The sequence below is a fragment of the Anguilla anguilla genome, chromosome 6 (assembly GCF_013347855.1).
Source record: "Anguilla anguilla isolate fAngAng1 chromosome 6, fAngAng1.pri, whole genome shotgun sequence".
NCBI lineage: Eukaryota > Metazoa > Chordata > Actinopteri > Anguilliformes > Anguillidae > Anguilla > Anguilla anguilla.
In genome coordinates this window covers 1,480,787-1,508,632 of record NC_049206.1, presented here as the reverse complement: position 1 = coordinate 1,508,632, position 27,846 = coordinate 1,480,787, and the positions used below count along the sequence as shown (strand labels likewise).

Here is a 27,846-nt window from a genome sequence, read left to right as displayed (position 1 = left end):
ATTTTTACACCTGAGCAACGGCACTCAACCTGAATTTCCACAAAATCCATCTGTATGAACAGGAAATACGAACCGCTCTGCGGAATGAAACGTGACGCTGCCATCGCATTACTGCCTGTGTTACCTGTGCTCCCTGTGTTACCCGCACTCCGTTACCTGTGCTCCCTGTGTTACCTGCTCTCTGTAACCTGTGCTCCCTGTGTTACCCGCACTCCGTTACCTGTGCTCTCTGTGCTACCTGGTCTCTGTAACCTGTGCTCCCTGTGTTACCCGCACTCCGTTACCTGTGCTCCCTGTGTTACCTGCTCTCTGTAACCTGTGCTCCCTGTACTCCGTGGTACTGCCCATACACACACTCGCATGCCACTGCCATAAAGAAAACTCCACATATTTCAAAAAGCGAGATTTCATGTTACAGAAGAGGTTGGCCTAGGGACACAGAATGTCTGAGGAGGAGACAAAACTGTGACTCGAACTGCCCCTCAAATTGTGACATCGCTCAGTCATGCCCCTCAAACTGTGACATCACTCAAACTGTGACATTGCTCAGCGGTACCCCTCAAACTGTGACATCACTCAAACTGTGACATCGCTCAGTGGTACCCCTCAAAATGTGACATCACTCAAACTGTGACATCATCACATTTGGTTCTGGGCGATGGAGGCCAGAGTCATACCAGGGGGACGTAAACCAGTGGCGATGGACTCAGTCACAGAGTCGGAATGCCCAGTTTTACTAAAACGAATATGTAAATAAATTTGATTTATACACAAATGCAGAAATATCCAGTTGGCTTGGGTTCACACCCACAGGAATAAAAAGAAGTTTATTCGCTGTATTTATTTAAAGCGTTTTGACGACAGGAGCAGCGTACAGCAATCAGCACGTCCGTCTGGTTGCCAGATTTAGCGGAGGTTCATTTCCCTGCTTCCCTGTCGCTCTGCCAGGGTAAGAGGAAGCAGGCAGAGGCTCAAACCTGGCATCCACACCCAGGCAGAAAGGAACCCGCACTCTTATCCACTAATGGACGTCGATATATCCTCCACATACATCTCCACGCTTCATTAGGTGGGGACTGGACTGTGAGGCTGATACATTTTTAAAGGGATTAGCAAAGTGTACTGCAGGAGGTCATTTCAGGTCGAGCTCTCACCAGAACAAAGGCGCAAAATGAGTCCCATTTCACGTTGAGATCCGGATGTCTACCCCACACGGTTGGGTCCGGGTGTCCACCCCACGCAGTTGGGTCAGGGTGCCTACCCCACGCAGTTGGGTCAGGGTGCCTACCCCACGCAGTTGGGTCAGGGTGCCTACCTCACGCAGTTGGGTCAGGGTGCCTACCCCACGCAGTTGGGTCTGGATGTCTACCCCACGCAGTTGGGTCCGGATGTCTACCCCACACCGTTGGGTCGCCAGCGTGAAGAATAGGTGTTGGGGTCACACAGCGGTGGTGGGTCTTCCCTGAGCCGGGCGTGTCCAGGCTTAAGGAGGGGAGAGTGTGGCTTCTGTTTGAGCGCAGCGCTAATATCGTTAAAATAAATAAATGAAAAATGGGGGGAGAAAAAACGGTAAAGAAAAATAAAGAAAGAGAAGTTTGAAGGGGCCATGGGAACCTCCAAGTGCACAGAGGCATCAGAGCGATTTGAGCGTTTTGATTGGTTTAAGGGAGTCAGTGATTGACAGTGCATGGCTCCACCCCTCCTGGAGCAGATGAAGCCCTGGGATTGGTCAGTATGGTCATGAGGCGGGGTCTCAGAGGGACACACACAGAAACACACACTCACAGGCACATACACACACACACACACACACACACAGGCACAGGTACATACATACTCACACATGCACGCACACACACACACCCTAACTGCCATCATCCAGTTCTGAATCTAACCTGTCAATCAAGCCTTCTGCTCAGGGACCTCAGCTGTCAGAAAATGTGGGGGGAGGGGAATTGGGGGGAAGGGGTGAAGGGGAGAGAGAGAGAGGAAGGGGGGTGGAAGGGGCGAGAGGGGTTTAAAGTGATCTGATGTATTCAAAGCAGGCAGATGGTAACAGGGTTGGACTGCATATTCACACTCCCTGTAGATACAGACAGTTACACGTGTACAAATGCATTTACACGTTTACTTCTGCAATGCAAAGAGACAGAGAGAGAGAGAGAGAGAGAGAGAGAGAGAGAGAGAGAGAGAGAGTTGAGAGAATGAGACAGAGGATGAGTGACAGGTGAAAGTTTGCAGTGGCTGCAGTTTTGGTGCTGATGCTGAGGTAGGCATGGTTACCGGGAGGTTGCGTGATGGAGATGTGATGAGCTCAGTGCTGTCAGTTTTGGGCCAGTTCTCCTCTGAGGAACATGGGGGTTGGGGGGGAGGTTTTCGCAAAATCCAGAGCTGTGTGTTTATCCAGCGCTCACACACACGCACACACCTACACACACACACACAATGCGTGCACGCATGCATGTACACATTCGGACGCACACTCTCACACACACGCACACACATGCATACACACACACACATGCATGCACTTACACACACACAAACCCACTCACATGCATGCACTTACACACACACACACGCACAGAGCTCCCACCTCAGTCATACAGGGCCCAGGGCTTGGTTGCTATTCAAGGGAATCAAAGAAAAGTTTAAGGCAAACAAGATGTACAAATGCACATGTGTTTTCTGCAGAAAACTGTCCATCTGGAGCAGAGCTCTGCTGTACAAACAAACAAAACCAAAACAAAATACAATGGCCTGACTCACCCAGAACCCAAACACCCCAGTGCCAGGGTACCATCTGCCACCTGGAAGAAAGATATATATATATATATATATATATATATATATAGAGAGAGAGAGAGAGAGAGGGAGAAAGAGAGAATACAGAGAGAGGGGCAGAGAGAGAATAGAGGGAGAGAGTGAATACAGAGAGAGGGGGAGAGAGAGAATAGAGGGAGAGAGTGAATACAGAGAGAGGGGGAGAGAGAGAATAGAGGGAGAGAGTGAATACAGAGAAAGGGAGAGAGAGAATAGAGGGAGAGAGTGAATACAGAGAAAGGGAGAGAGAGAGAATAGAGGGAGAGACTGAGGATATATAGTGAGAAAGACAGAGAAAGAATTGACTTGACTTTCATGCCCCTTTATTTGAACATCGTTGTCAATTCGTTACACTAAAATAAGACAAAAATGAACTAAAAAAAAAACTAAAAATCAACAGAAAACAAAAATAAATAACAACAGAAAGAACATAAATACATACAATAATAAAAAGAGAGAATAAAAATAAACCGTAGTCAGAAATCATCAACAGAATTCTTCTGAACGGAACTTGCCCCCCCCCCCCGCCTCCCCAAACATGGCAATAGCATGGCCGAGAGAGAGAGAGTATAGAGGGAGAGAGAGCAAGAGAAGACAGAGAAGGTGGTAGAGGGAGGGAAGGAGGGACGGAGAAATCTTGTGGTCTGGATGGGATTAAAAATAAAATGCTGATAAACTGTGTATGTGAGTGACAGGTGGCGCAGGACAGTGGGGGAAAAGAGGGGGAGTTGGGCGGGGGGCAGGAAGAGTTTCAAGGTTATAATAGTCTCCTTTCAAAAAATAAAAATAAAAAAATAAAATGAATAAATAAAAACTACCCGGCACTTCCTTCCAGTAAAAACGTTTTTGAGCACCTTTCTGAACCAGTGCCCGTGTTCACCCCGCCCGGCTTTACACTCTAAGTGCGCGATCGAAATCCTGCTGTCAGCAGGTGCCCCCGCCCGCTTTTCCCGACGAGGGGGAGAGAAGTAAAAGTCAATATGCGCCCAGCGCCGAGGATTGAAAGTTGACTCTGAGAGATCAGAGACAGAGCGCAAATAGAGCCCGCGGCTCCGCTGCCCCCCACGCGCGGACAGGAGCTCGACGAAACCGACACCCGCCGGCGGATTCTCGAGCCCCGGCGGAAACCACGCGCTGCCGAATCCGCCGAACCGCTCGCTCCGATTACGGAATGCAGCAGAGGCTGCTGGGGGAAAATGCAGTGACGGCAAATATATTTTTGACGCTATTATTCGTTTCACGATGCCGTAACTAGGGTACACTTTCCATCACATATTAATTAATAAAACCCGTCTTTTTTGTCAATTTGTACAATCCTGCAGTGCTCAGAGCCCCCCAGTCCCGACGACCCCCCTTTAATCTTATCCACAGTCCGGTCTTCGGCAGGCTGCTTTCCACAACAGGACCCCTTCAAGTGCCAGCAAGCCAACTTCACCCGTCACAATATTAGGCTACTGCTCAGTGCCACACTGAAGGGGTTTAAAAAAAAACGAGACAATGTGAGCCCCCCCCCCCCCCCCCCAAAAAACTGAAAACCTCAATTTTAACATTTTCCAGATGCTTCTGCATGCCAGCGAGAGAGCGAGCGACTTACTCGAGGTGCCAACTGGCCCATTAGAGCCTCAACTTCAGACCCCCTGGTTTGAGTAAAGAAATCGTTTAAGATAAATTGCTCCCTGACAAAGCAATCTATGGGCCGCACAGCTGGGACCGTGATTCTCCGGTCCTCCTTTTCAAAGCTCATTATTTCAGCAGTATGACATCGGCTGGCTTGATAAAGAAACGCTCTCTTATTAATTGCGCTGTAAACGTCTCCACGTTGCTTTCAAGCTTGCGGTAATCATTAACGGGCGGTTATTACATCTTGAAATTGCTTCTCGACCCCCCCGCTCCTCTCCCCCCTGCCCGTGCGCAGATATTGAGCCGTTCTGTACGTGCGCCGTCTCTGCCCGTCTCAGAAGAATTTGCGGAATCCGGTTTCAGCGCACGCACGCACTTCCAGCGCCGCCCCGCCGGTGCTGGAGATGATTATTCTCATGGTGTAGCGGCTGAGCAGTCGCTCGTCTGCGGCGTTGCACGGAGCTCACAGCTCTCACGGTGCTGATTGAATGTAGTCATCACACGAGATGTTTGCTGATGTCAGCGCAGTACACAACGGCGCTCATGGACGCAGCGAGGGGATTCAAACCCATAACCACACGGGTCATGACCCATGATATCTGCTCCTCAGATATCAGAACGGACTGCACGCGCCACCACAGGATTCCCCCAGCCTGCGCTCGTGCATGGCAGAACTACTGCGATTTGGGAAACCGCAACGCGCTCAGCGAACGCAAATAACGTCCTGCAAGGCCAGCGGTTTGTCTCCCTCTGGTGGCGAAAACGTTGCATGCGCCGCCCCTAAACAGACGGCATGAATATCAAGCGAGATAACATTTTATTTTTGATTTTCAGAGGCATCATGTTCGAAGGGGTAAAAAGGTGATAACATTGCTTTATCCAGGCAGTCACTTGGAGATGTTCCCTCTAACTGAATATTCGATATAAAACTTCCACCACCTCCTTCCACGTAGTTCACACCCTTGTTGACATTTGTGATGCAAGTTTGGCTTTCATTTGGAAAAGACTTGTGACTGGAGCTGGCTTATGAGCCAGACAGCAATGAATCACTCTGCTTAAGGCCCACAGTATTCACAAAGATACTGATACTAAAATATCTCAACACATTCATCAAGTTTCCTGACCGCAAGTCGCACACCCCATTCACCCTTGACTTCCATCATCTTGCATTCACTCCACCATCTCTGACGGCAGCCAAGCTTGGGCTGCAGGAATGCTGGGAAACAGGAAGCCCCCGGAGCAGCAGGACTGATGGTTAAAAGAACAGGAAGTGAGAAACGTTACGCTGGCACAGGCAGGCGCGCAGCGACAGGACAGAACAGGAGACACAAACTCAGCCCAGCGCAGAAGGATAAATGAAAAGTTTATTGAGAAGGCAGAAAAGGTGTAGAGTGTTGGGTGGGTGGGTGGGGGGGTTTCCAAAACAGGGGGGGGGGAAAGGTTATAATACGTTTATTTTTCTTTTCCCAAAATACAAAATTATTTTTTTTTTTACGGCTCTCTGACTCGCCGTTGTCAAAACAAAATGTACAAAATCTGCCCGCCCCCGTCTCCCCAGTTACCAAGCGGTGTGGTAGGGTAGGGGGCCGCTCAGCCAGCAGCAGGGGTGGTCTGTACCCGAACCGCACCCCTGACACTAGAGGGGCGGGGGGTGGGGGGGAAAGAGGGCTCGCTTTGGTCCGGAATGTGCCTGTCCTGAAACTGTTTCATTTATTGCTTCACACCTCGTCTACAAAATCCATATAAAACTTCTCGTTTCGTCGTTTAACTACATAAATCTCAAAAGGAAAATAAACTCTGTTCAAGATACACAAATCTAAAGAGCTGAAGTTTGTCCTACAAAAGAGGGGGGAAATAAAAAAATTTTAAAAATGAAAACTTGTAGGCACTAAAACAGGGGTGTCCGACTCGTTTCCTAAAAGGGCCGGCAGGGGTGCAGGTTTTTGTTTTAGCCCAGCACTAAACCTGCACCCACACCGGCCCTTTTTCAGAGAGAAACTGGACACCCCCTGGACTACAGGACTGTCCCAGTTGAGACGTGCCCCTGGAAGGCCGCTGCGGTGGAGAGCGGGGGGGGGAGCACAGCGCTTTGTCAGCAGCGTGGGGGCGAGGGCTCCACCCCCTAAAATGCCACCTGGACTTCACATTCAGAGTAAAGCACGTTACCATCGGGACAGCGAAACGAGTCGGTCCTGTTACCCCCAGGTCCTGTTATACCCCCAGGTGCCCGCACCCCCCCCCCCCCCCCACCCCAGGTCCCGTTACCCTCCCAGGTCCCCGTTACCCCCCCAGGTCCTGTTACCCCCCAGGTCCCCGCTACCTCCCCCCCCCCACCCCAGGTCCCGTTACCCTCCCAGGTCCCGTTACCCCCCCCAGGTCCTGTTACCCCCCAGGTTCCACTACCCACCCCCCCCCCCCCCAGGTCCCCATTACCCCCCAGGCCCTCAGCCAATCAGAGGACTCCTTGGCTGTGAGGGGGCAGGACCTCTGAGCAGGAGGAGTGGAATTAAGACTAATAAAGTGGGAGGAGTTTAAGACATGACCAAGGCACGGCAGAAAGCCCAGTGACCCCCCACAGCCCAACTACAGTATACTGGAAATGACAGATGCACAATATTCAATTTGCACAAAACACAATCATTGCATAAATTTAAAAATTATAAAATGGAATGGAAATGCTGATCTATATAGACACAAACAGTAAATAAGATATACAGGTTTAAGACTGATGTGGTCTCATTTAAAAAAAAGGAATTAAAAAAATGTTTTTTTTTTTTTTTTTTTTTTTTACACAAAATGGGGTATCTGAACAGCTCTGACCAACAACAAGCTGTTGCTGGGAGGTGGAGTCCATAGTTATGGGGTTATTCCTCTATACAAGCTCTGGACTACATATCCCATCAACACCTCTGAGAACTGAACTTTGGTTCTGTTTTGGTGGGGCTACAAGCTCACCCTAGATATGTAGATGCCTTAATGCGACAAAACGGAAAAAACCATCAGATTAAGACACCTACGGACATGTATAAAAACCACAAAACCATGATTTCTACACCAAATCTCCACCTACAACAAAACCAAATATGGAATCAAGAACAGCTGTAAACAGTCAACAAAATGTATATCAGGCTGGGTTTACATTTTGACATCTTGTCAAAGAGAAGAATTTCAAAGCAGAAATGTCTTTATAAGTTTAAAAAGGCAAAGGGTGACAGTGAAAAGGTCTAAGAGTGGAGAGATGAGCAAAGATGTGTAACACACTGCCTACACCTGGACACACCGGCCTGGACACAGAGTGGTGTGAACCCACAGAGGGAGAGGAACCTGCATGGGACTGCTTTCAAGGCACAGAGAGAGAGAGTGTGAGTGTGTGTGTGTGAGAGAGACAGAGAGAAAGGGAGAGTGCAATAGAGAGGAAAGTATATACCCTCACTGAGCAGGAGGGGGTGGGGGGAGGGGGTGGGACGCCTACTGAGCGGGTGGAGGGTGGAGGGCAGAGGGTGGAAGGTGGAGGGTGCGGAGCAGCAGTTGGTTCTCCAGGAGTCCCCTCACCCCCGGGGTGCAGAGTCGAAGCATGAAGGCCAGTATAATAAAGGCTTTAAATGGAGGTGGCGTGTATACACACACACGTGTGTGTGTGTGTGTGTGTGCAGTCCTGGCATACGTCGTCCCAGTGGTGCAGGCGTTGGGTGAAGTGGTGTGTACATGCGTGTGCGTATACGTGTGTGTGTTTATATAGAGGAATGATCCGAGCGAGCGGGTCCATGAGTCCGTTGTGGGCGGTGCCTCCAGGGCTCCGCCCCCTCAGATGGTGGACTTGGAGAAAGACACGCGCAGGTGGTGGTTCTCTCCCAGGTCGTGGTTGTGGAATTCGATCAGCGACTCGATGGCCTCTTCCACCGAGCTCATCTGGATCAGCGCCATCTTACGGTCTTTCCTGAAACAGGACCTTTCAGAATGAACTCCAACACAACCAACGTTCAGAATGAACACCAACACACCCAACGTTCAGAATGAACACCAACACAACCAACGTTCAGAATGAACACCAACACCACCGTGCACAAAACTCCATTTTTGAGTCACACTTTAAGCAAAATACTTTTTTTTGGAAATACTTTACCAAAAAAACCAAACAAATAAAGTATCTGGGTAAATGTGTTCAGAAACAGAACATTCGAATATATTGTAAAAAAAATCTAAGTGCTTGTGTGTGAGACGAGTCTGTCGGCAGAGTCACGTGCACGGAACTCACTGGAAAAACTTGAAGGCCTTGACCAAGGCACCAGAGCTGGCGAACAGAGACTTCAGGTCGTCTTCCACCACGGACGGCCTGAGAGAACGACAAACAAACGTTAGCAGGGGGAGAATAAGGGACCAGCACCATACAGAAGTCACACAAACACTGCTTGTGAACTGAGGCTAAAAATGAGGAGCAAAACAGAAGCAGCAGGGCTTCAGATCACGCTGCTCAGCCATGTTTCATTGCTCATCGGAGTTTAGGAAAGCACGTGGACTTGTTTCCGTGCTCAGAATGAAGGTGCAGAGGCCGAGGCCGGCAGGAGGGGGTGCCGGGCAGACGTACGGGATGTTGGACAGGTGCAGGGTGGCGGACGGGGGGAAGATGTTCTGGTAGTTCTTGGAGCCGGGCTTTTTGAAGCGGTGCAGGGGGGAGCTGCTGTAGTCCTTGGTGAGGCCCTGGTCCTCGTGGCCCTCCCGGGGCAGCTGCACCGTGGTGTGCTTGGACAGGGTCACGCGGATCGCCTTCCCGTGCAGCTTCTGCCCGTTCAGGTGGCTCATCGCTACGGAAACAGAGCCGCCGCGTTAGCACTTTCCCTCAACAGCCACTCAACACGGCCGCACTACCAACTTTACTGAACAGTTACTCAACACGGCCACACTAGCAACTTTACTGCACACAGCCACTCAACACGGCCGTACTAGCAACTTTACTGAACACAGTTACTCAACACGGCCGCACTAGCAACTTTACTGAACACAGTTACTCAACACGGCCGCACTAGCAACTTTACTGAACAGTTACTCAACACGGCCACACTAGCAACTTTACTGAACACAGTTACTCAACACGGCCGCACTAGCAACTTTACTGAACAGTTACTCAACACGGCCACACTAGCAACTTTACTGAACACAGCCACTCAACACGGCCACACTAGCAACTTTACTGAACACGCAAGCAACCAAAGCACTTTGGCTACTGAATTCACCCGTCTCAACAATACAGCCAATGGTGACAAGAACATGGCTGAAGAGGAAAGGGGTGTGGCCAAACAGGAAAGGGGCGGTACCGAGCTGAGCCTGGGTCCCGTCGGCCATCTGTACCAGCGCGTTGTCCTTCTTGTTAAACAGGATCTTGACCCTCATGACATCGCCGTACACACCTGTAGGGGGCAGCACAGAACCGTGAGACAGACCAAGCCTGGGCCCACAGTTTACACTCCCTGCCTGCAATACATTTCAGACACAGAAACCCTTCAAACACAGACACAGGGGCCCAACAGACACAGGGGCTCCTCAGACACAGAGGACCGACAGGCACAGGGGCCCAACAGACACAAGGGCTCTACAGACACAGGGGCCCAACAGACACAGGGGCCCCACAGACACAGGGGCCCAACAGACACAGGGGCCCCACAGACACAGGGGCCCCACAGACACAGGGGCCCAACAGACACAGGGGCCCTACAGGCACAAGGGCCCAACAGGCACAGGGGCCCAACAGGCACAGGGGCCCAACAGACACAGGGGCCCAACAGACACAGGGGCCCAACAGACACAGGGGCCCCACAGACACAGGGGCCCAACAGACACAGGGGCCCAACAGACACAGGGGCCCAACAGACACAGGGGCCCTACAGACAACACTACAGATCAGACCCAGAAGGCTGGACAGGGCCATGCGCAGCAGTGCACTCATAACCGAAGAGCAGAGGCCTAAGCCAACCATACTTTGGGGGTGAGGGGGTGCTGATGGGTAATTTCCCGAGCTAGTGTAAACAGCCCTACCACAACCTGCAGCCATGGACTTCGTCTCCCAGCATCCAACATTACATTACAATGGACAACTCAACCCAACCCGGAGTTCTGCGGTACGATGGAAACCTTTTTGGCAACATTTAAAAATGTCAACATTAAGCCTTTAGTCCTGCTAATGAAAGCACAGCAGAAAGTGGAGCTGTATCTGAAGTGTCTACGATCAGACGGGCATTTGAATTACACACGATATTAAAGCCCAATTTAGTGTTTTTTTTAGACCCAAAAAGCTGCCCCATACAGCCGTGGCACCACAGTGTCTTTTTGCTTTCAAACATAGTGGGGGAAAAAAAACAGCTAGGCTTTCTAGCACAACTCTGGAGAGCAGAGAGATCGGAGTCTTAAGACGGGCGCTACTCCAAATGGGCCGCTAGCAAAGCTAGCGTTAAATCTTCAGTCTCCCCAATGAGCTCCGTGGCTAACCAGGTTAGCTCAAAAGCTGCACAAACTGCACACCGACTGCAGCAGCGCGCTCCACGCTGCAAACCCACAAACGATCGCTCGCCAGCGTAACTCCGACTTACGACCGGAATCTCAGGGGCTCCAAAACCGCAGAACACCACAACAGCTCTGCGCGGCCGGACAAAAATGAGCTCAGCACCAGAACCCAACTTCTCTGAGCGGTTTAATCTGGATTACAGAAATAACAGCCAGAGGGGCTGAGAGGGGGAACCTGGGAGAGGGGGAGTGGGCGGGGCTTAAGGACACCAGGAGGTGGGGGGGTGGGGCAGGGGGCGGGACTAGTCACGGCCACCAGGCGACAGCTTAACTCAAGGAAAGAGTTCAATTTAAAACGGCAGACTGAGCAAAAAAAGTAAAGTGTACTTTACTCGCGAAATGGCTGAACACAAGCCCACTATGTTACAGGGGAGAAAACAGACATGCAAAACAAATCACACATGCAGAATCTGAGGAGTGCGTGGAGGAACAGAGTCTATGAGGAAGATACAGCATTTCCAGGCATTAGAAAAGCTTTCAGAATACCCTTTTTTTTTTTTTCTTTTTTTTTTTTTAAAGAGCAATGCTAAAAAGCTTAATTGAAAACATAAGCGATCAAAGGGGACACAGGCCCAATTAGGACTGGGGCAATGTACAACAATAATCAAATGCAGTAACGATCTCTTTTCTTTTCCTTTAATCGTCACCAACGCAGTAGTAAGAATCCACACTGCAGAGGACATGCAAGATGCTTCTCAGGGAGAAATGTCACCTACTGGGTGCTTAAGACAGCCAATCAGCAGCAAGGCCTTGCAGCTTGCTTGTGATGACACCAAACACACAGCGTGGGTGCTTGGAAGTAGTGAGGCCTTGCTGCTGATTGGCTGTCTTCCAATCCAATAGGCGACATCTCTCCCCGGAAGCATTTCACAAGGCCTCTGAAGTTTCCATTTTTGCTATCGCATCAGGAGAAAATTAGAGAAAAAGCAAAAAGAAAGGTGATGTGCCACCTGGTGGAGATGATCGTTACTGATGATTATTGTTGCGGGATATCGTCCCGCTCTGGGCCAGACCATCACAAGGCCTCAAAAGCCGAACTAGGAGCAGCTTCTCCTCAATGTTCCTAAAGCCAGGAAAATGCTGTAGCCTTTTATTTTTTTTTATAGTAAAAACCAAAATTTTCAAAACACGCAAAACAGACACACCTAAAAACAAGGCACTCCAACTCTCCACTAAAAAAATATAAATTATATATACACACACACGTAAATTAACACAAGAACAACCAAAACCAGGGCAATAATGCTAAAGCTAAAACAATAATAATGACAATAAGGATAATAGCAGCAATAATGATAAATAATAAGGAAGCCAATGAGAACATACCGAAGAGAGTAAAGAGGCAATTGGGCGTTACACTCTTTAAGACAGCAGAGGAAGGCAGCGAGGGGGGAAGAGACAGGGAAAGATGGGACAGTGGAGGTCCAACATGTCCACAGCCAAGCAGATCCACAGGAAATGGGCCAGAAAACCGGGTGGTTGGACCATGGAGATGGGTGACATTTGGGAGAGGGAGGGGGGAGGAAGGGGAGGAGGAGGAGGGGGGTGTGGTGGTGGGAGTGGGGTATTTAGTTTTGGTTTCCAAAAATTCATTCCCCGCCCCACCCCATTTTCGTAGGCGCGTTCAATATTATCCATTTGAACACAGGAAGCAGAATTAGATTTTATTTTATTTTTTGGGGGAAGGGAAAGGGGAGGGGGCGTGCAGTCAGTTGGCAGAGTAAGATCCAGGTGAAGGTATTAAAACAAAAAAAGTGGGGAGGGAAGAGGGAAAAATGGGGGGAGGGAGGGAGGGAGAGAAACAAGGAAAAAAAAAGGTAAAAGAAAACAAAAACAAGGTCAGTACACACAAAAGGAATGAGATGCTCCACTCTGCAGAGTAAAATGCTAGTAAAAATGGTTTAATAAATTATAAATGGCAATGATTCCCCGCCCCACACTCCCCAAAACCTACAGGAACACAAGAAAGGAGAAGAAATATCACGAAAGACACAGACAGCATTTACATTCACACCGAGAAGGCATGTCAATCTGGCCCAGGGGGATGGAGCCAGCGTCCACAGGACCGGCTGATTGGACCAGCCAGGGCCTGGGCGTGGCCAGCTCCACCCCTGGAAACAGATTTAAATTAAACAGTCCTGGGAACAGGAGTTAGAGTCCGGAGATTGTGCAATGGCTCCTAGGCCACAGTACAGACACAGGTACAGCACAGGCTAAAGTGCTGCTCTGGAAAACTGCAGCCAATGCAACTTAAAGGCCCAGAGCCAAAACTGCAATACAGTACTACAGTCTGAAACCCCCCAGCCCAGAGAGTGACAGTGAGAGAGAGAGAGAGAGAGAGAGACAGAGTGTATGAGATAGAGACAGAGAGAGACAGAGTGTGTGTGAGAGTGTGAGAGTGAGAGAGTGTGTGAGAGCGATAGACAGAGAGAGAGACAGAGAGTGTGAGAGAGAGAGTGTGAGTGTGTGAGAGAGAGAGACAGACAGAGAGAGAGAGAGAGAGAGACAGACGGTGTGTGTGAGAGACAGACAGAGAGAGAGAGAGACAGACAGACAGAGTGTGTGAGAGAGGAGCGCTGACCTCAGGGTTCAGGTTGCTGACCAGCAGGACGCAGTGAGCGGCGCTCAGGCCAGACAGGCCCGACAGGCCCAGCCGGCTGGCAGCAGCATGCGCGGCGGCGGCGGCACTGGGCATGCCCAGAGACGCCAGCGCCCCCGGGACTCCCGGCATCGTCAGGCCTGAGGCAAACGCACACAAATGAGAACCGCGCATTAGCTTAGCCCGACTGAAATGGGGACCTAGCATTAGCTTAGCCCGACTGAAATGGGGACCTAGCATTAGCTTAGCCCAACTGAAATGAGCACCTAGCCTTAGCTTAGCCCGACTGAAATGAGCACCTAGCCTTAGCTTAGCCCGACTGAAATGAGCACCTAGCCTTAGCTTAGCCCGACTGAAATGAAGATCTCCACTTAGCTTACCCCCCGAGAGCTTCCCCCACACAGAGACTTTCGCTAAACCCCCACACGCACAGCGACAGGCGCGTCACTGACCTGCCTGCTGAATGGCGAATGCTGGCGGGAAGCCATGGGCACCTCCGTATGGAGAGGCAGAGATTATCCCAGGGGCACCTGCAAGAGACGGCACAGCTAACAGTGAGGAGGCACAGAGCACAGGAGGCACAGAGCACAGGGACGGGGCACAGGGGGCACAGAGCACAGGGAGGGGGCACAGGAGGCACAGAGCACAGGGAGGGGGCACAGGGGGCACAGAGCACAGGGAGGGGGCACAGGAGGCACAGAGCACAGGGACGGGGCACAGGAGGCACAGAGCACAGGGGGCACAGAGCACAGGGACGGGGCACAGGAGGCACAGAGCACAGGGACGGGGCACAGGGAGGGGGCACACCGAACAGAAGAAAATGACAGACACCAGGCAGGCTATAGGGACCAGGACTGGGTTTCAGGGCGGAGGCTGTGATTGGTGCTGGGGCGGGGTGAAGCCTCACCGAAGGCGGCCATGGCCTGGTGCTCGAGGGGGGGCTGGCTGTCCCCCGTGGGCAGGTCGGGCCGGGTGTAGTCCCGGCTCTTGTCGTTGTTGTACTTGACGTTGAGGCTGGTGAGCTTGGAGAAGCTGATGCGCAGCGTGCAGCAGGCGTTGTAGATGTTCTGCCCGTCCAGAGACTGGGGGACCAATCAGAGCCGTTAAGGAGGGTCAGCTGACCTGCACTGCTTAGCATAAACACCCCCCACCTTGGGGGACCAATAAGAGCCATTAAGGATGGTCAGCTGACCTGCACTGCTTAGCATATACACCCCCCAACTGGGGGGACCAATCAGAGCCATTAAGGATGGCCAGCTGACCTGCACCGCTTAGCATATACACCGCCCAACTGGGGGGACCAATCAGAGCCATTAAGGATGGTCAGCTGACCTGCACTGCTTAGCATATACACCCCCCAACTGGGGGGACCAATCAGAGCCATTAAGGATGGCCAGCTGACCTGCACCGCTTAGCATATACACCGCCCAACTGGGGGAACCAATCGCAGCAGTTATGAGGGTCAGCTGACCAACACCTTTTTGTATCCACACCCCACAAAAAAATAAAGGTGGATCTTTCCCCAGGTCAGTGACTCAAAACTACTCAGTAACCTCTGGGCACAGACACAAACAAATTTACATTACTCAGGGCACATTGACATCAGTCATCAAATCACAGACATCCCTGATTTTCCCTCCATCCAATCACAACCCACCAGTTTGGAGTGCTGCGCGGTCAGGGAGTCGGCGTACTGGAGCAGCGCTTGGAACTGGTTATTTTTGGTGAAGGTAATGATCTTCAACACGGTGCCGAACTTGGAAAAGATCTGGGAAAAGGGCGAAAACACATTATGAACAAGAAAAAACATGAACGAAATATTTCCTATTGGCTTAGCCCAGCTGAAATGAGGCTCTCCTATTGGCTTAGCCCAGCTGAAATGAGGCTCTGCTCTTGGCTTAGCCCAGCTGAAATGAGGCTCTGCTCTTGGCTTAGCCCAGCTGAAATGAGGCTCTCCTCTTGGCTTAGCCCAGCTGAAATGAGGCTCTCCAATTGGCTTAGCCCAGCTGAAATGAGGCTCTGCTCTTGGCTTAGCCCAGCTGAAATGAGGCTCTCCTCTTGGCTTAGCCCGGCTGAAATGAGGCTCTCCAATTGGCTTAGCCCAGCTGAAATGAGGCTCTGCTCTTGGCTTAGCCCAGCTGAAATGAGGCTCTCCTATTGGCTTAGCCCAGCTGAAATGAGGCTCTGCTCTTGGCTTAGCCCAGCTGAAATGAGGCTCTGCTCTTGGCTTAGCCCAGCTGAAATGAGGCTCTCCTCTTGGCTTAGCCCAGCTGAAATGAGGCTCTCCAATTGGCTTAGCCCAGCTGAAATGAGGCTCTGCTCTTGGCTTAGCCCAGCTGAAATGAGGCTCTCCTCTTGGCTTAGCCCGGCTGAAATGAGGCTCTCCAATTGGCTTAGCCCAGCTGAAATGAGGCTCTGCTCTTGGCTTAGCCCAGCTGAAATGAGGCTCTGCTCTTGGCTTAGCCCAGCTGAAATGAGGCTCTGCTCTTGGCTTAGCCCAGCTGAAATGAGGCTCTGCTCTTGGCTTAGCTAGGCTGTGCTGGTCAGGGGCTCCGATTCGGAGGGGGCGTACCTGGTGCAGGACGTCCAGCGTGACGGGGTAGAAGAGGTTCTCCACGATGACGCGTAGGACAGGACTCTGGCCGCCCATCCCCGACGCCTCCATGCCGGCCACGCCCACTCCGGGCATGCCCCCCACGGACATGCCCCCCGTCTGCACCGCGTTCACCGCCTGCAGTGCCGCCTGAGCCCTCTGGGGGGAGACAGATCAGAGCTGAGTGTCCGTCATGGTACCACACACAGCGACTGCACACGTCAGGGAGGGCTGTGCTGTGATTCCCCTTTAGAGAGCTTCTCACTTAGCACACACACCACATACATCACACACGTACGCACGCACGCACGCACGCATACACACACACACACACACACACACCCCCCCTACAGGGGATCACACCTGCAACCTCCAGACTGTAGGGCATGATCCCTACCCACAATGCATTGTGTGTCAGAGTCCTCTCCTGCCGCCTGTGCCCCGCCTATTAACCAAAGACCCCAACTCGAGCGCATCCCCCCCGCCCCCCTCCCGACGCTGCTGCAAACTCACCACCTGATTGGGCGAGTTGTCGGTCTTCAGCTCCTTGTGATTGGAGTACTGCATGAATATGGGGTGGTTGCGGATGACGGGCGGGACAGAGGAGTAGTAGGTGACCATGGTCTGAGCCGTCTCCTCCGTGCTCATCTCCAGGAAGGCCTGAGGAAAAGCGCAGTTCCTCAGCACAGCCAGCAGGGCGGCAAAGCAGCGCGAGCTGAAACCATCCTGACTACTGCTAGACTCCCACTCAACGTGAAGCAGCTCAAAACAATGAACAATAACTTTTGAACTTCCAATAAACCACAATGGAAATAAGCTCTTTAACTTTGTTATCCTTGAGTTAAGGAACTTGATGCTTCTGGTTTAACTCCCTCTTGTGTATTTCTGATGATTATTAAATAAATTCAATTCACTCAGAAATTTCCTGTTAACTCCCCAACAACCCAAAGACATCTAGTCTGCCTGAAAATGTGGGTCATTCACATGAAGGGCTTGGTCCAGTGCATTGTGGGAGTTGTAGTGCCGACAGGTACCTGGTTCTTCCCCTTGAGCATGAGCAGGTTGGTGACCTTTCCGAACGGAAGGCCCAGGGAGATGACCTCGGCCTCGTTGATGTCATTGGGCAGCTTGCGCACGTGCACCACGCGTGACGGAATGCTGGGGCTTCTGATGTCACCTTTGAACTTCTTACTGTCGTTGCCATTCGCTGAGAGAGAGAGAGAGAGAGGGGGAGCGAGAGATCACAGAACTGCATGTTTCAGGAAAAACAGTAAGTGATTTTGAGAGGCAAACTCACCGCTCATGATATAGGATCCGTTGGACAGGCAGGAGGTGAAGAGCTCGTCAGACCCCCTCTGAGAGAGAAACACAAGCGCAGGTCAGGGGCAGGACCGGCTCCATTAGACACACACACACACACACACACACACACACACACACACACACACACAAGCGCAGGTCAGGGGCAGGACTGGCTCCATTAGACACACACGGGTATAAACACACGCGCGAGTGCGCGCACCACACACACACACTCACGTGCGCACCACACACACACACACGCCCGCGGGAGGGAGAGGCTGGAGATGTTGGAGGAGACAGTAAGAGGAGAAGCTGTGCATGTGCCACCATGTTCACAGCAGAGAGGTCCTAAGGGCCGGAAACAACCACTGCATCACACACCACACACCACACACCACACACACCACACACACCCACGCTCGCATCACACACACAACACATGCCTAACGGCACCACACACACACACGCACGCCACACACGCGCGCACGCACACCACACACACGCGCACGCACACCATACACACACCACACACACACTCGCATCACACACGCACGCACCACGCAAGCACGCACACACACACCAATTCAATCTAACCACTATGGTGACTTGCACAGTAACCACACCTGGTTTCTGCCAAGAGTTAAACTTCCACCCATTAAGCAGCACAAAACCTAGCAGAGCGCCCCGCCCTGCCACAGCCTGACTGACTGACTCCCGCAGCTGCATTTCCCATGATGCTCGGCGATGGACGTGTAAATGAGTCACTGAGTAAAGTGGAGAACGGGGCGCTAGGACAGTTACTCATTAACGACCGATAACGACGCCTTCTACAGAGCGGGTGTGTGCCCTCCTCCCCCCCCCCCCCCCAAATTAGGCCACACCGCGGTCCTCAGATCCTTCACCTGATAAGGCGCTCAAACACCCAGGGAACAAACCGCAAGTGACCTTTGACCTGAGCGGCAACACCAGGCTCTGCCCACACCCCCTGCACCAGAGACCAGGAGAACAGACACTTCTCTTGAAACTTAATTAAAATAATATTAATTGTAATCCTTTTAACAGCCAAGTCAAATACCGTCCTCTCTAACAACACTGAACTACCAAATAGGATAATAGTAAAGACAAAGGATTCAAGTAACTTCAAGAACTTAAACTCAGAAGCACAACGCTAAGAAACACACAAAACTTCCTATTCCCTGACAATCTGCATAATTTTCATCCAGAAAATACCAGCAAGGCACATTTCAGGAGTGCATGTTTGAATAAGCGACTGAGTCAAACAGGAAGTAGAAAGCAGGAAGTGGCTGACGTGGACAGTGCAGGAGCTGAGGGACTCCGTATGCATGACTGCACACAACTCAGCGCCCTTACAGCACAGCGAAGAGGAAACCCTGAGCACAGGCCTGCACCAACACCAGCCCCCCCCCACCTCCCCACCCCACCCCCACAGCCCGAGCGCAAACATCGTAAAAGCCCAGAGAGTGAGAGAGAGACGGGGCCTACCTTTGTACCAACTGTTATGTCGTGGACACTGCTGTGGAGGGGGAAAAAAAAAAAACAGGATGTTAGACAGGATGTTAGCCAAATAAGAGCCCAACACACTTCCTGAGGGTTCAGTTAGCGTATCACCGAGCTAGCACTATCACCCAGTCCTAGCACACAGCTACGCGACCCACACTCTCCGCTACAATGACAAAAGCAACAAGAACCAACATGCCAACATTACTAACGACATCACTAACGACTGACATCACCAATGACATCAGTAATGACATCACTAACGACCGACACAGTGTGGTGTTCGTTAATCAAAAAATTCTAACTTGAAAAGCAGGCCGGTCAAGTCAGTGGAACTCACTGAAACCACACACGCACACACGCGCACACACGCGCACACACGCGCACACACCACCAAAACAGACGCTACTCAAACAGCCTGAGAGAAAGAGGACCTGGGCTATGGGTTCCTGGGTCTTCTCTCATACCCATAAACTGGGCAGTTTGTCATTTTAGAATATGGCCTGATGTTTAAAATCCACACTGGCTTGCGTCCGTGGGAACTCTACAAATATTTTCACTATACGTACGACAGCTCCTGCACTTCCTCAGAATAAGCCCCTACATTTTTTAAATACCACAGAATTGGGCATGAGACACTACACTCCAGGATAAGAATGGGATCCTGATATAGAGCTCAATACAATAATCCCATGATGTCACTTTTTTTGGCATTTCGAGGAAACCCCCCGAAAAGTCTCCCCAGAGGATCCAGCTCCCTTCAACAGCAGGAGAAGTGAGACGTTCCTCAGGGCGACAGGTTTGGGCCCAAGTCTCGGGCGCCGCTCTGAGACAAGCAGGCATACGGCCCCCGTGCCCCGCCCCCCAGGTCATCTGAGACAAAGATTATTTGCAGTCAAAGGGATGTGCTGCTCTTTGTTTTGAGAAAAGCCTGCAGTCTACCTCCAGACATTAATTACTGCCAAATCAATCCCGCTGCACCTAGACAAGATCTGGAAATATGAAGAGTACAGAGAGAGAGATCGCAGGTGCAGTCAGGAGACCCCAATCTAGCACACATGCAAAACAAAGCCCAAAATAATCCAGGACTACACTGTAACGCACTGCAATGAAGCATAGCCACCAATCCTCATCATCATCACCATCTACTGGTGAAAGACTGAACACCAAATGCAGACGGTTAAGGCAGCAGTAATGACTGGCTGATTTTACTCGGTGTCCCGATGACCAGGAGACTGGGCCAGGAACAGCCCTTAAACCCTCCCGCTCGTCCACAGCTGTGGGACGGACCCACCGAACTCCAGCCCATGTAGAGAGAGACCAGCCCACCGGTGCTCGTAGAGAGAGACCAGCCCACAGGTGCTGGGCCAGCCCTTTAGTTTCCCAGGAGGCTGTGTGACTGTTTCACAGGCAATTAGCGAGACCGGCCCCGGGGCTACCCAACCCGGTTCCACACACTCAGCTCACACCAGACACCAGTGAGTTAAGCAGCCCCCACCTCCCCCACCCCCACCTCAACACACAAAAAAATGTTTCAGAAGCACTGGAATGTATAAGCAGGGGGGGGGGGACTATTTAAGGGAGGGATTACAAAGTCTTGGTTTTGGTGGTTGCTATAGAAATCCATCTCATATTGCTGAGCCTGCTACACCGGCTGTTTCACCCTGGCACAATGGAATCCCAAACACTGTCCTTTATTTCAGCAGCACTTCAAAAATAAAAAACGCTTTAATTTAGGAACTTAGTTACAGTTGGGCAAATTTCCACATGATTTACACACGTGTCACAAGTCCCTAAACGTAAACGCATTCTCAAAGCTAAACAAAGACTGAAAGTTACTTTAAATCATGTCGGCCAGGCCACAGCCGACACACTTTTTTAGACCAGTATTATTTCCTGACTAAATGTTCAGGAATGCTGGATCTGCCCCAGACATCGCTAATCCAAACAGACAGCACGTCATATCCATCACAGCGTAACAAGCTTCCCCAATCTGGCCCGTTCATGAACGGAACCCGGCACGCCAGTAACGGCAGGACTGCCGACACTTCCGCGATTAACACGGAGACGGACAGAGGGAGGGGAAAGAGACACATTCAAAGGCCTAAAAGGGGCAAGAGTTTAACACAAACAGGAAACTTACTCTATTTCAGCGACGTAACGCGATCCCAGAGGATACAATTCAGTCTCTAAACGGCTGCGAGAGAAAGGAGGGAGGGGAGAGAGGGATAAAGAGAGGGTTAATTGAGGAACGAAAAAATGCAACTAGACATGCCGTTTGGGCGTCTGCCAACATAAGGTAGTCATGTCTAAACAGCCCCGATGATTGTTGCTTCCGTGCGCACGGAAACATTGGGCGTTAATTCTGAAACTGAACACCAGCGTTAGTGTGAATGTAACTTTTGATGAATCCCGTTTGCGCGGCGGTTGTTCCCGCCGGTTGAGGGAAAACTTTATGCACGTTGGTAAATTGTTCGGGTTTCAAGACGTTTCTGGGAGCAACCCCACCCCCTCTCGGTCGCAGAAATCACACAGAATGTCGCTTACGCCGTCTAGTAGGAAATAACGTTACCACCGTCGCCACGAAACCAAACAGGTCGGTAAAGGTAATACAACCCTGTCCACTGAACTGATGGTGTAGGTAGCAAACCGGCTATCAAATTCGGCATGGATAACGTTACCTGAAGTATAAACCAACAAGCCGACCAGTATACGGAGAACGTGGGATTTAAGATACACCAAGTGCACAGAATGCGAAGTTTGGTTAACTTGAACCAATGTCGCCAGGTTGTTGGCCTGACAACAGCGAGCCGACGTTAACTTAAATGGCCAATTGCCATTTAAATGTATACAAACCAGGCTAGCAAACATTGTGTATCCTAACTCCACAAAATGGTTACCAAATATAGCCACGGCTACTTCTTTTAAATATGGCTTAATAAAACTAGGTAGGTAGCTATAAAAAACATTTTACTGGGGAAAAATTTTTCAAGCAGAACGTTGTGTTTTTCACATTTCCGTCCTGTTCCGCCATACGAAACGACTTCATAATTCACGGAAATTGGGGGAGAAAAAAAAAAAAATCACTCAAAGATGCGGAAACGGAGACACGTTGATGTTCTTTTGATAAGTGGTGAACTAATGTACCTACGCCAAGATGAAGTCGATAGCAAAGGTTAGCCAGAAAGCAATGAAATTTAACCCAAATTTAGTTTTATTCGTTAGAACAAGGCAAAATTTGGTTAGCTCTCCACGCTAGCCGGTAAGTTAGCAAAGTTACCTGCTAAGAAAAAGAAACAACTTTTAAAATCCACAGGTGGTTGGTATTCCCTTAAATTTAAAGCTGCTTTATTAACGTTATTTAGATTTTCTAGTTAAAGAACAAGTTTTATAAAAACAGATTTTTTAACACGACAAGCATAAATCCAAGTAGTTGCGACATAAAAGTGAATCTCTTCCGGACAGAGTCAGCGTTAACAGACTGATACGCCAACACAACCAGGGCTAGCTAACAGCTACGGTTACCGTTTATTGCTAACTAGCTAGCAAATGGCTTTACAAAACAGTTCCAGCTGCAGTTCCCTGTCCCTATTAACACTGTTGGCTGTAAACACATTCGTGTTACTGGCTCGTTGTACTTATTATTATAATAAACATATTTTGACTACTTTTACCACACCATTTCCTTAACACTTACCCGTCCATTGCACAATACAGAACTACAGATCAGAGCAGCAGGACGGCAGCCTCGCGGAGATTTCTTATAACCCTTCAAAATGGCGGAGAAAGCCATGGTGAGCTTTGATAGGTCAATCGGGAAAGGAGAACCGAAAAGAGGCGGGTGCCTAGGAGAAAATATACCATTTGATTGGACAAGACTGGCGATCGCTCTAAAAAGGCGGCGAAAAACTTTTAGGCTGAATGTTCCCTGGTTATTTTGCGAAAATCATGACAAGTTATGGAGGCTTTATAATCCAATTGTTTCAGTGCATGGCATTCCCGCACATGTAATGGTTGTGACACTACGGAACTATTTTTTCTCAGGTTTATGATAGAAATACCTGCTTTTTCTGCTGTTGTTAATAAGGTATGAATTTGTGCTAAAGAAGAATGCCAGTGGATCATTTGTATACCCAATTTTTGCTGTGATGCTGTAGATGATGAAGACGGCCTTTGTTAGTTTTAGCTAAGTTTCACATTTTTTACATTCAAGAAAATGTAATTTAAAGAGTTTACTGGCACCACCCCAGACATTCTGTCTCCTGAATCTATGAAACACGGCTTATACATCACACTTATTTATAGCATTTATTTCATGGTTCAGGCAGTGCTGCAGTGCAATGGTTAGGGAACTGAGTATGTAACCCAAATGCTGTGTGTCTGACCCCAGGTTAGGGCACATGTCATTGTACGTTACAGCAACCTTTACCTTACAGCTCTATATTTCCAGCTGTATATGGATATGGTGTAACAATGGTTTGAGTTGCACTGTTTAACAGTGTTTGTTAAATGCCAATGATGTATCGCAAAATGCTAATGCTGAACATCTATCAGGCTGATCTCGTATGACTAAAATCGACATCAGCACACAGCGCCAGTTGTGATGCTCTTTAGTCACTCAGGTTAAAGTCTTTGTCCCCACACCAAACCTGCAAATGGAACCCCGTTTTAACCATGTATTTAGTGTACTGCAGTTTGATTACTGTTTCATAGCACGACAGAAGATGTCTGACTTGTCACAACCTGAACCTCAGACTTAAAAAAAAAAAAAAAACTGACAAGAGGGAACGTAAATATTTGCAGTCAGATTCAGTTGAACTTGGGTGGAGCATCGTAGTCAACGTGATGTCGCTCGTTTCAACATTAAGAGCTGTAGTAGCACCGTGTGCGCACTACGGTCAGGAGGTCAGGAGTATGCAAAGGCAGTTTGTACACTTGTGAAATAAGATAAAGGTGTGTACCTATGTTCCACTCCTTTTTCTCATACATACACACACACACACACACACACACACACACATACACAGAGCGAGCGAATGAGAGAGAGAAACCTAGTCACTGCCACACCCTGAGGTAACTGCTCTCTAAGTTGGAATGTCCCTTTCAGAAAACAGGGAAGTAAATAATTGTGTTGGGGGGGAGGGGTGGTGGGGGGGGGGGTGGTGGGGGGGTAACCCCTCAATCAGCCAAACACCCACTAATGTACTGTATTGGCCAACCTTCTGTTCTCAAACATAACAGCTTTGGGATGTTTTTTTTCTTTATTATTACTATTATTTTAGTGATATTATTTATTTAGAGAGGTTGTAATAAATTGTATTTTTACAATTTATTATATATTATGTATTGTAACATTTATTTGTATTAATTTATAATTTAAAGTTGCATAAAGATGGAAAACAAAGAATGACATTTCACTAATGAAATGTAAACGAATTGCACATATGAAATGTAAACAAAGACTCTAATTAATAAATCAAAGATGTGTCGTATCGCCTTCGTTTGAGGGGTTTTGTCCAGGTCCCGGCTACCTGAACACTGGTATTATTACTAGCGATTTTATGAGCTTGAGCAGGTGACACACCTGCGCTGAGATAAATCATTGAAAGGAACACTGGTAGGTAGGACAGAAGCTTATTGTTTCCATGGCTGCCGGCAAGCTGTCCAAACAGGGGGTCAGGTGACAGTGTGTCTGTCGCTCTCTAACAGGAGTGGGGGTGGGGTGGACACAGCCAGCTCAGGTGGTCAGTAGATCTATATTTCACCTGTACATTAAACCGAAACACATTAAAAATGGCCACTGGGGGTTATACACAATTACGAGGCACTTTCTGGAGCCTCCCACAAACACAATGAGTAAATATTCAAGATAAGATGAATAGTAAGAGAATATTTTAAAAAAACGGGTTAAAACCTATTTGAAATTAGTTATATTTCGTAATGCATCTAATCTTGAGTCAATTTAGCATGCAGTTGATGTTCACATTTAGTTGTTTGGTAGGGAAGAAGGTGCTTTTGGTTACCTGTAAAGCTGCTGGATGCTACAAAGCGATATGGTGACTGAAGACTCACCTCTTCAGGCTGCACCTCTCCCCATCCCTCCCTACCCCCCTGTAAATGACTGTAAGCTTAGGGTTGTAACTAGGCAGCTGTTTCGTAGGTGACTTAGGTGCATTAACTGTCTTAACTACTGCTTGTATTTTTTCCATAGACTGCGTTGTTGCCATTCTCGTTGTTATTGTTAATCAGTTTAACCATCAGGGTCCAAGTTGAACTATGCGGTTTTTCCCTGCACTTGGACCGGTACTTCTCTCTAGGGTTTTCGTCATACTTGTTCCTGGTTATGGTTATACACTTTGTTGTACGTCGCTCTGGATAAGAGCGTCTGCCAAATGCCTGTAATGTAATGTAATGTAACGTAATGGTAGCCTACTTATAATGGTCACACTACAGAGCAATCCCACAAACGGGTCCACAAAATCCCTCACCCAGGGCAAATCCAACAGGGAGGCTATGCTTGTGAGAATCCACCACCCTCTTTAGCTCATTTCTGGCATCACAGTTATAACTATGGCCGCATCCCAATGGTTCTTCCTGGTTTCCTCATTTTGTTCCTTCATTTAGCCTACTTAACCTCGTCTGCCTGGACACGTTAGAGAAAAGAGTTCTGGGAAGTAGACTATTTGACATAGTTGATTTGGGGGGGGGTGGGGGGTGGTGGGGGTTGGGGAGACTGGATGCCTTTGTGTGTGCATAGGGTCCCTGGATCACAGAGGGTTTAATAACGATGGTTTACCTTACTGTGGTCTATCTTCAGGAAATGTGTTTGGGCACCACCGTGTGGTGAGATATATTCAGCTCGCATCGTGGGACGCCCTTACATTCAGTGTCTGGTTGGAGAAGTGTCAAAAGCCTGTTTTAATTTTAATATTCGCATCGAAACAAAATTACTTGGTGACATCGCCTGGAAACGTTCATACGTTATGATTGTAGGCCTACTATTGTTTAATGACGAGTCACCCATTCAGAATTAAACAATCACCCCAGACTCAGGCTGAAAAGCTGCACGTCCACGACGTCCGCGCCTTTTGCAGACCAGCATGTTATCTGACAAGTCATAAAACGACTGAACAAATATTAGAGATACAGGGGACGAAGCGTGGGAGCGCGGGTTATTTTTTGAGATGGCTGCTCACGTGGTACCGGCTATGCGAAAGGCTTGTGATCCATGTGTTACAGTCTCTGCTCGTGATGAGTGCGTCAGTGCGGTGGACACATGGACCGCATAGAAAGGGTGGACAGCAGGGAGGTTAAGAGGACGGAGGACAAGCGAAGGCACGGCAGGACTCGACCAACTTCGCAACCGTTCAGCCGTAACTATGGCAACAAGTGACCACACCCGACCTTCCGGGCGGCAGGGCGGAGGACAGGATTCCCACTGAGGTTTCTCCCACGAGGAATGTAACGCATTCCACCAATGATCATAGTATTATTTCAATATTGCAGTCTGGCCTCCATATCTGCAGCTGTTCCACACGTGCAGTTGTGGTATGTTGTAGGACTACCTACTACATACCACAGAGGGTAACCTGCTCGACCCATTTGATAGTTTACTGTGATAGATGTCCCATTACATTTGATACCATCCATTCTACCCTTCCTTTACCCTACCATTCATCATCATCATTATAACCCTGTGCTGGCCAGCAGAGGATGGGCTCCCCCTCTGTAGCCGGGTTCTTCCTGAGATTTCTTCCCTTTGGGGAGTTTTTTCTCACCACCATTTGAGTGTTTTTTCTCCCCAATGTGGAGTTCTTACCTCGCTTACTTTTTGGGGGTTTGAGCCATTTTCCTTTGGTTTCACTGTAAAGGGTCTTTGAGACAGTTCTCTGTAAAAGAGTTATACACAATAAACTGAATTGAACATACAGTATCTTGAAGATTCTGGGAAATCAAAACCACTGTCAAGCAATGTTGCCATTTATAATTATACTCATATATTTACTTATTAAAGTAAAAAAAATAAATAGTGGGCAACATATTAAAACCATAGTGCCCTGCATTGTTTTTAGTACAGATGATTGACATGCATTCTTTGAAGATTTTAAGTGGTAAATGACACCATCCGGCCTGTAACAGGAATAAACTATTTTAACATGAGCAGGATTGTTCCCTGAAATAGAAAGTTACCACATTCAAACATGATAAATCACTCTGGAGTCAGTCTTGGGCAAGATATACATTTTTTGTTTTGTTTGTTTTTAGAACGGTGTTTTTGGAATGGTGCTGTGATAAATGAATGTACATAATCTCACATAGTATTTAAAGTTGTATTTGCTTTGTGTAGAGTGGGCTCAGCTACACTATCTGAGGAGAGCGCAGGTCCGTTTAAACCGTTTAACTGTTCGCTTGACCAAATGATAGATCACATTTGACTTAACAATATGGTTGAGCTGAATGTGGCTATAGGTCACTTCAGAGGTTTAATACACCAATTTGGCCAACAGGTGGCATTGTTCCACTTAGTTATGGGGTCGGTATCCTTTGGAAGGAGAACGATGTGCTGTTGGGAATGTAATTCTTGGAAACTGCTCTTGCTGCGAGTAGAAGCTGCTGCGAACCTAGCCACTGGAAACGGAATATAAACGGAATCTAAACCATCGGGAAAAAATGTCTGTCTGTAGCCTACTGTCTAGAAAATAGGCCTATTTAATGACCCCCAGATTCTGCACACGCACGCACGCACGCACGCACACACACACATACACACCAGTATAATGAATGTACTATACTTTGAGAACAGGCTAGCCTACGTCGGTCTGACTATGCTAAGTCC

At 49.1% G+C, this 27,846-nt stretch overlaps 1 protein-coding gene across 2 annotated transcripts; it reads right to left on the bottom strand.

Annotated features, from left to right (window-relative positions):
- Nucleotides 1-7,280: 7,280 nt before the first annotated feature.
- On the bottom strand, nt 7,281-22,824 carry LOC118228869 (polypyrimidine tract-binding protein 1-like). 2 transcript variants are annotated; one of them, XM_035420405.1, is made up of 16 exons: nt 22,708-22,824; nt 21,154-21,207; nt 18,996-19,026; nt 17,488-17,545; nt 17,225-17,397; nt 16,704-16,850; nt 16,170-16,349; nt 15,255-15,365; nt 14,505-14,679; nt 14,050-14,127; nt 13,580-13,737; nt 12,325-12,358; nt 9,756-9,848; nt 9,029-9,245; nt 8,699-8,776; nt 7,281-8,380 (listed from the first exon to the last, which is right to left on the bottom strand). In XM_035420405.1, exons 1-16 carry the CDS (start codon nt 22,713-22,715, stop codon nt 8,248-8,250), a joined length of 1,728 nt encoding a protein of 575 aa, XP_035276296.1. In that variant the 5' UTR covers nt 22,716-22,824; the 3' UTR covers nt 7,281-8,247. The 2 variants fall into 2 exon arrangements, with proteins under 2 accessions (XP_035276296.1, XP_035276298.1); XM_035420407.1 differs by having other exon boundaries at nt 18,996-19,023.
- Between the last annotated feature and the right edge of the window lie 5,022 nt (nt 22,825-27,846).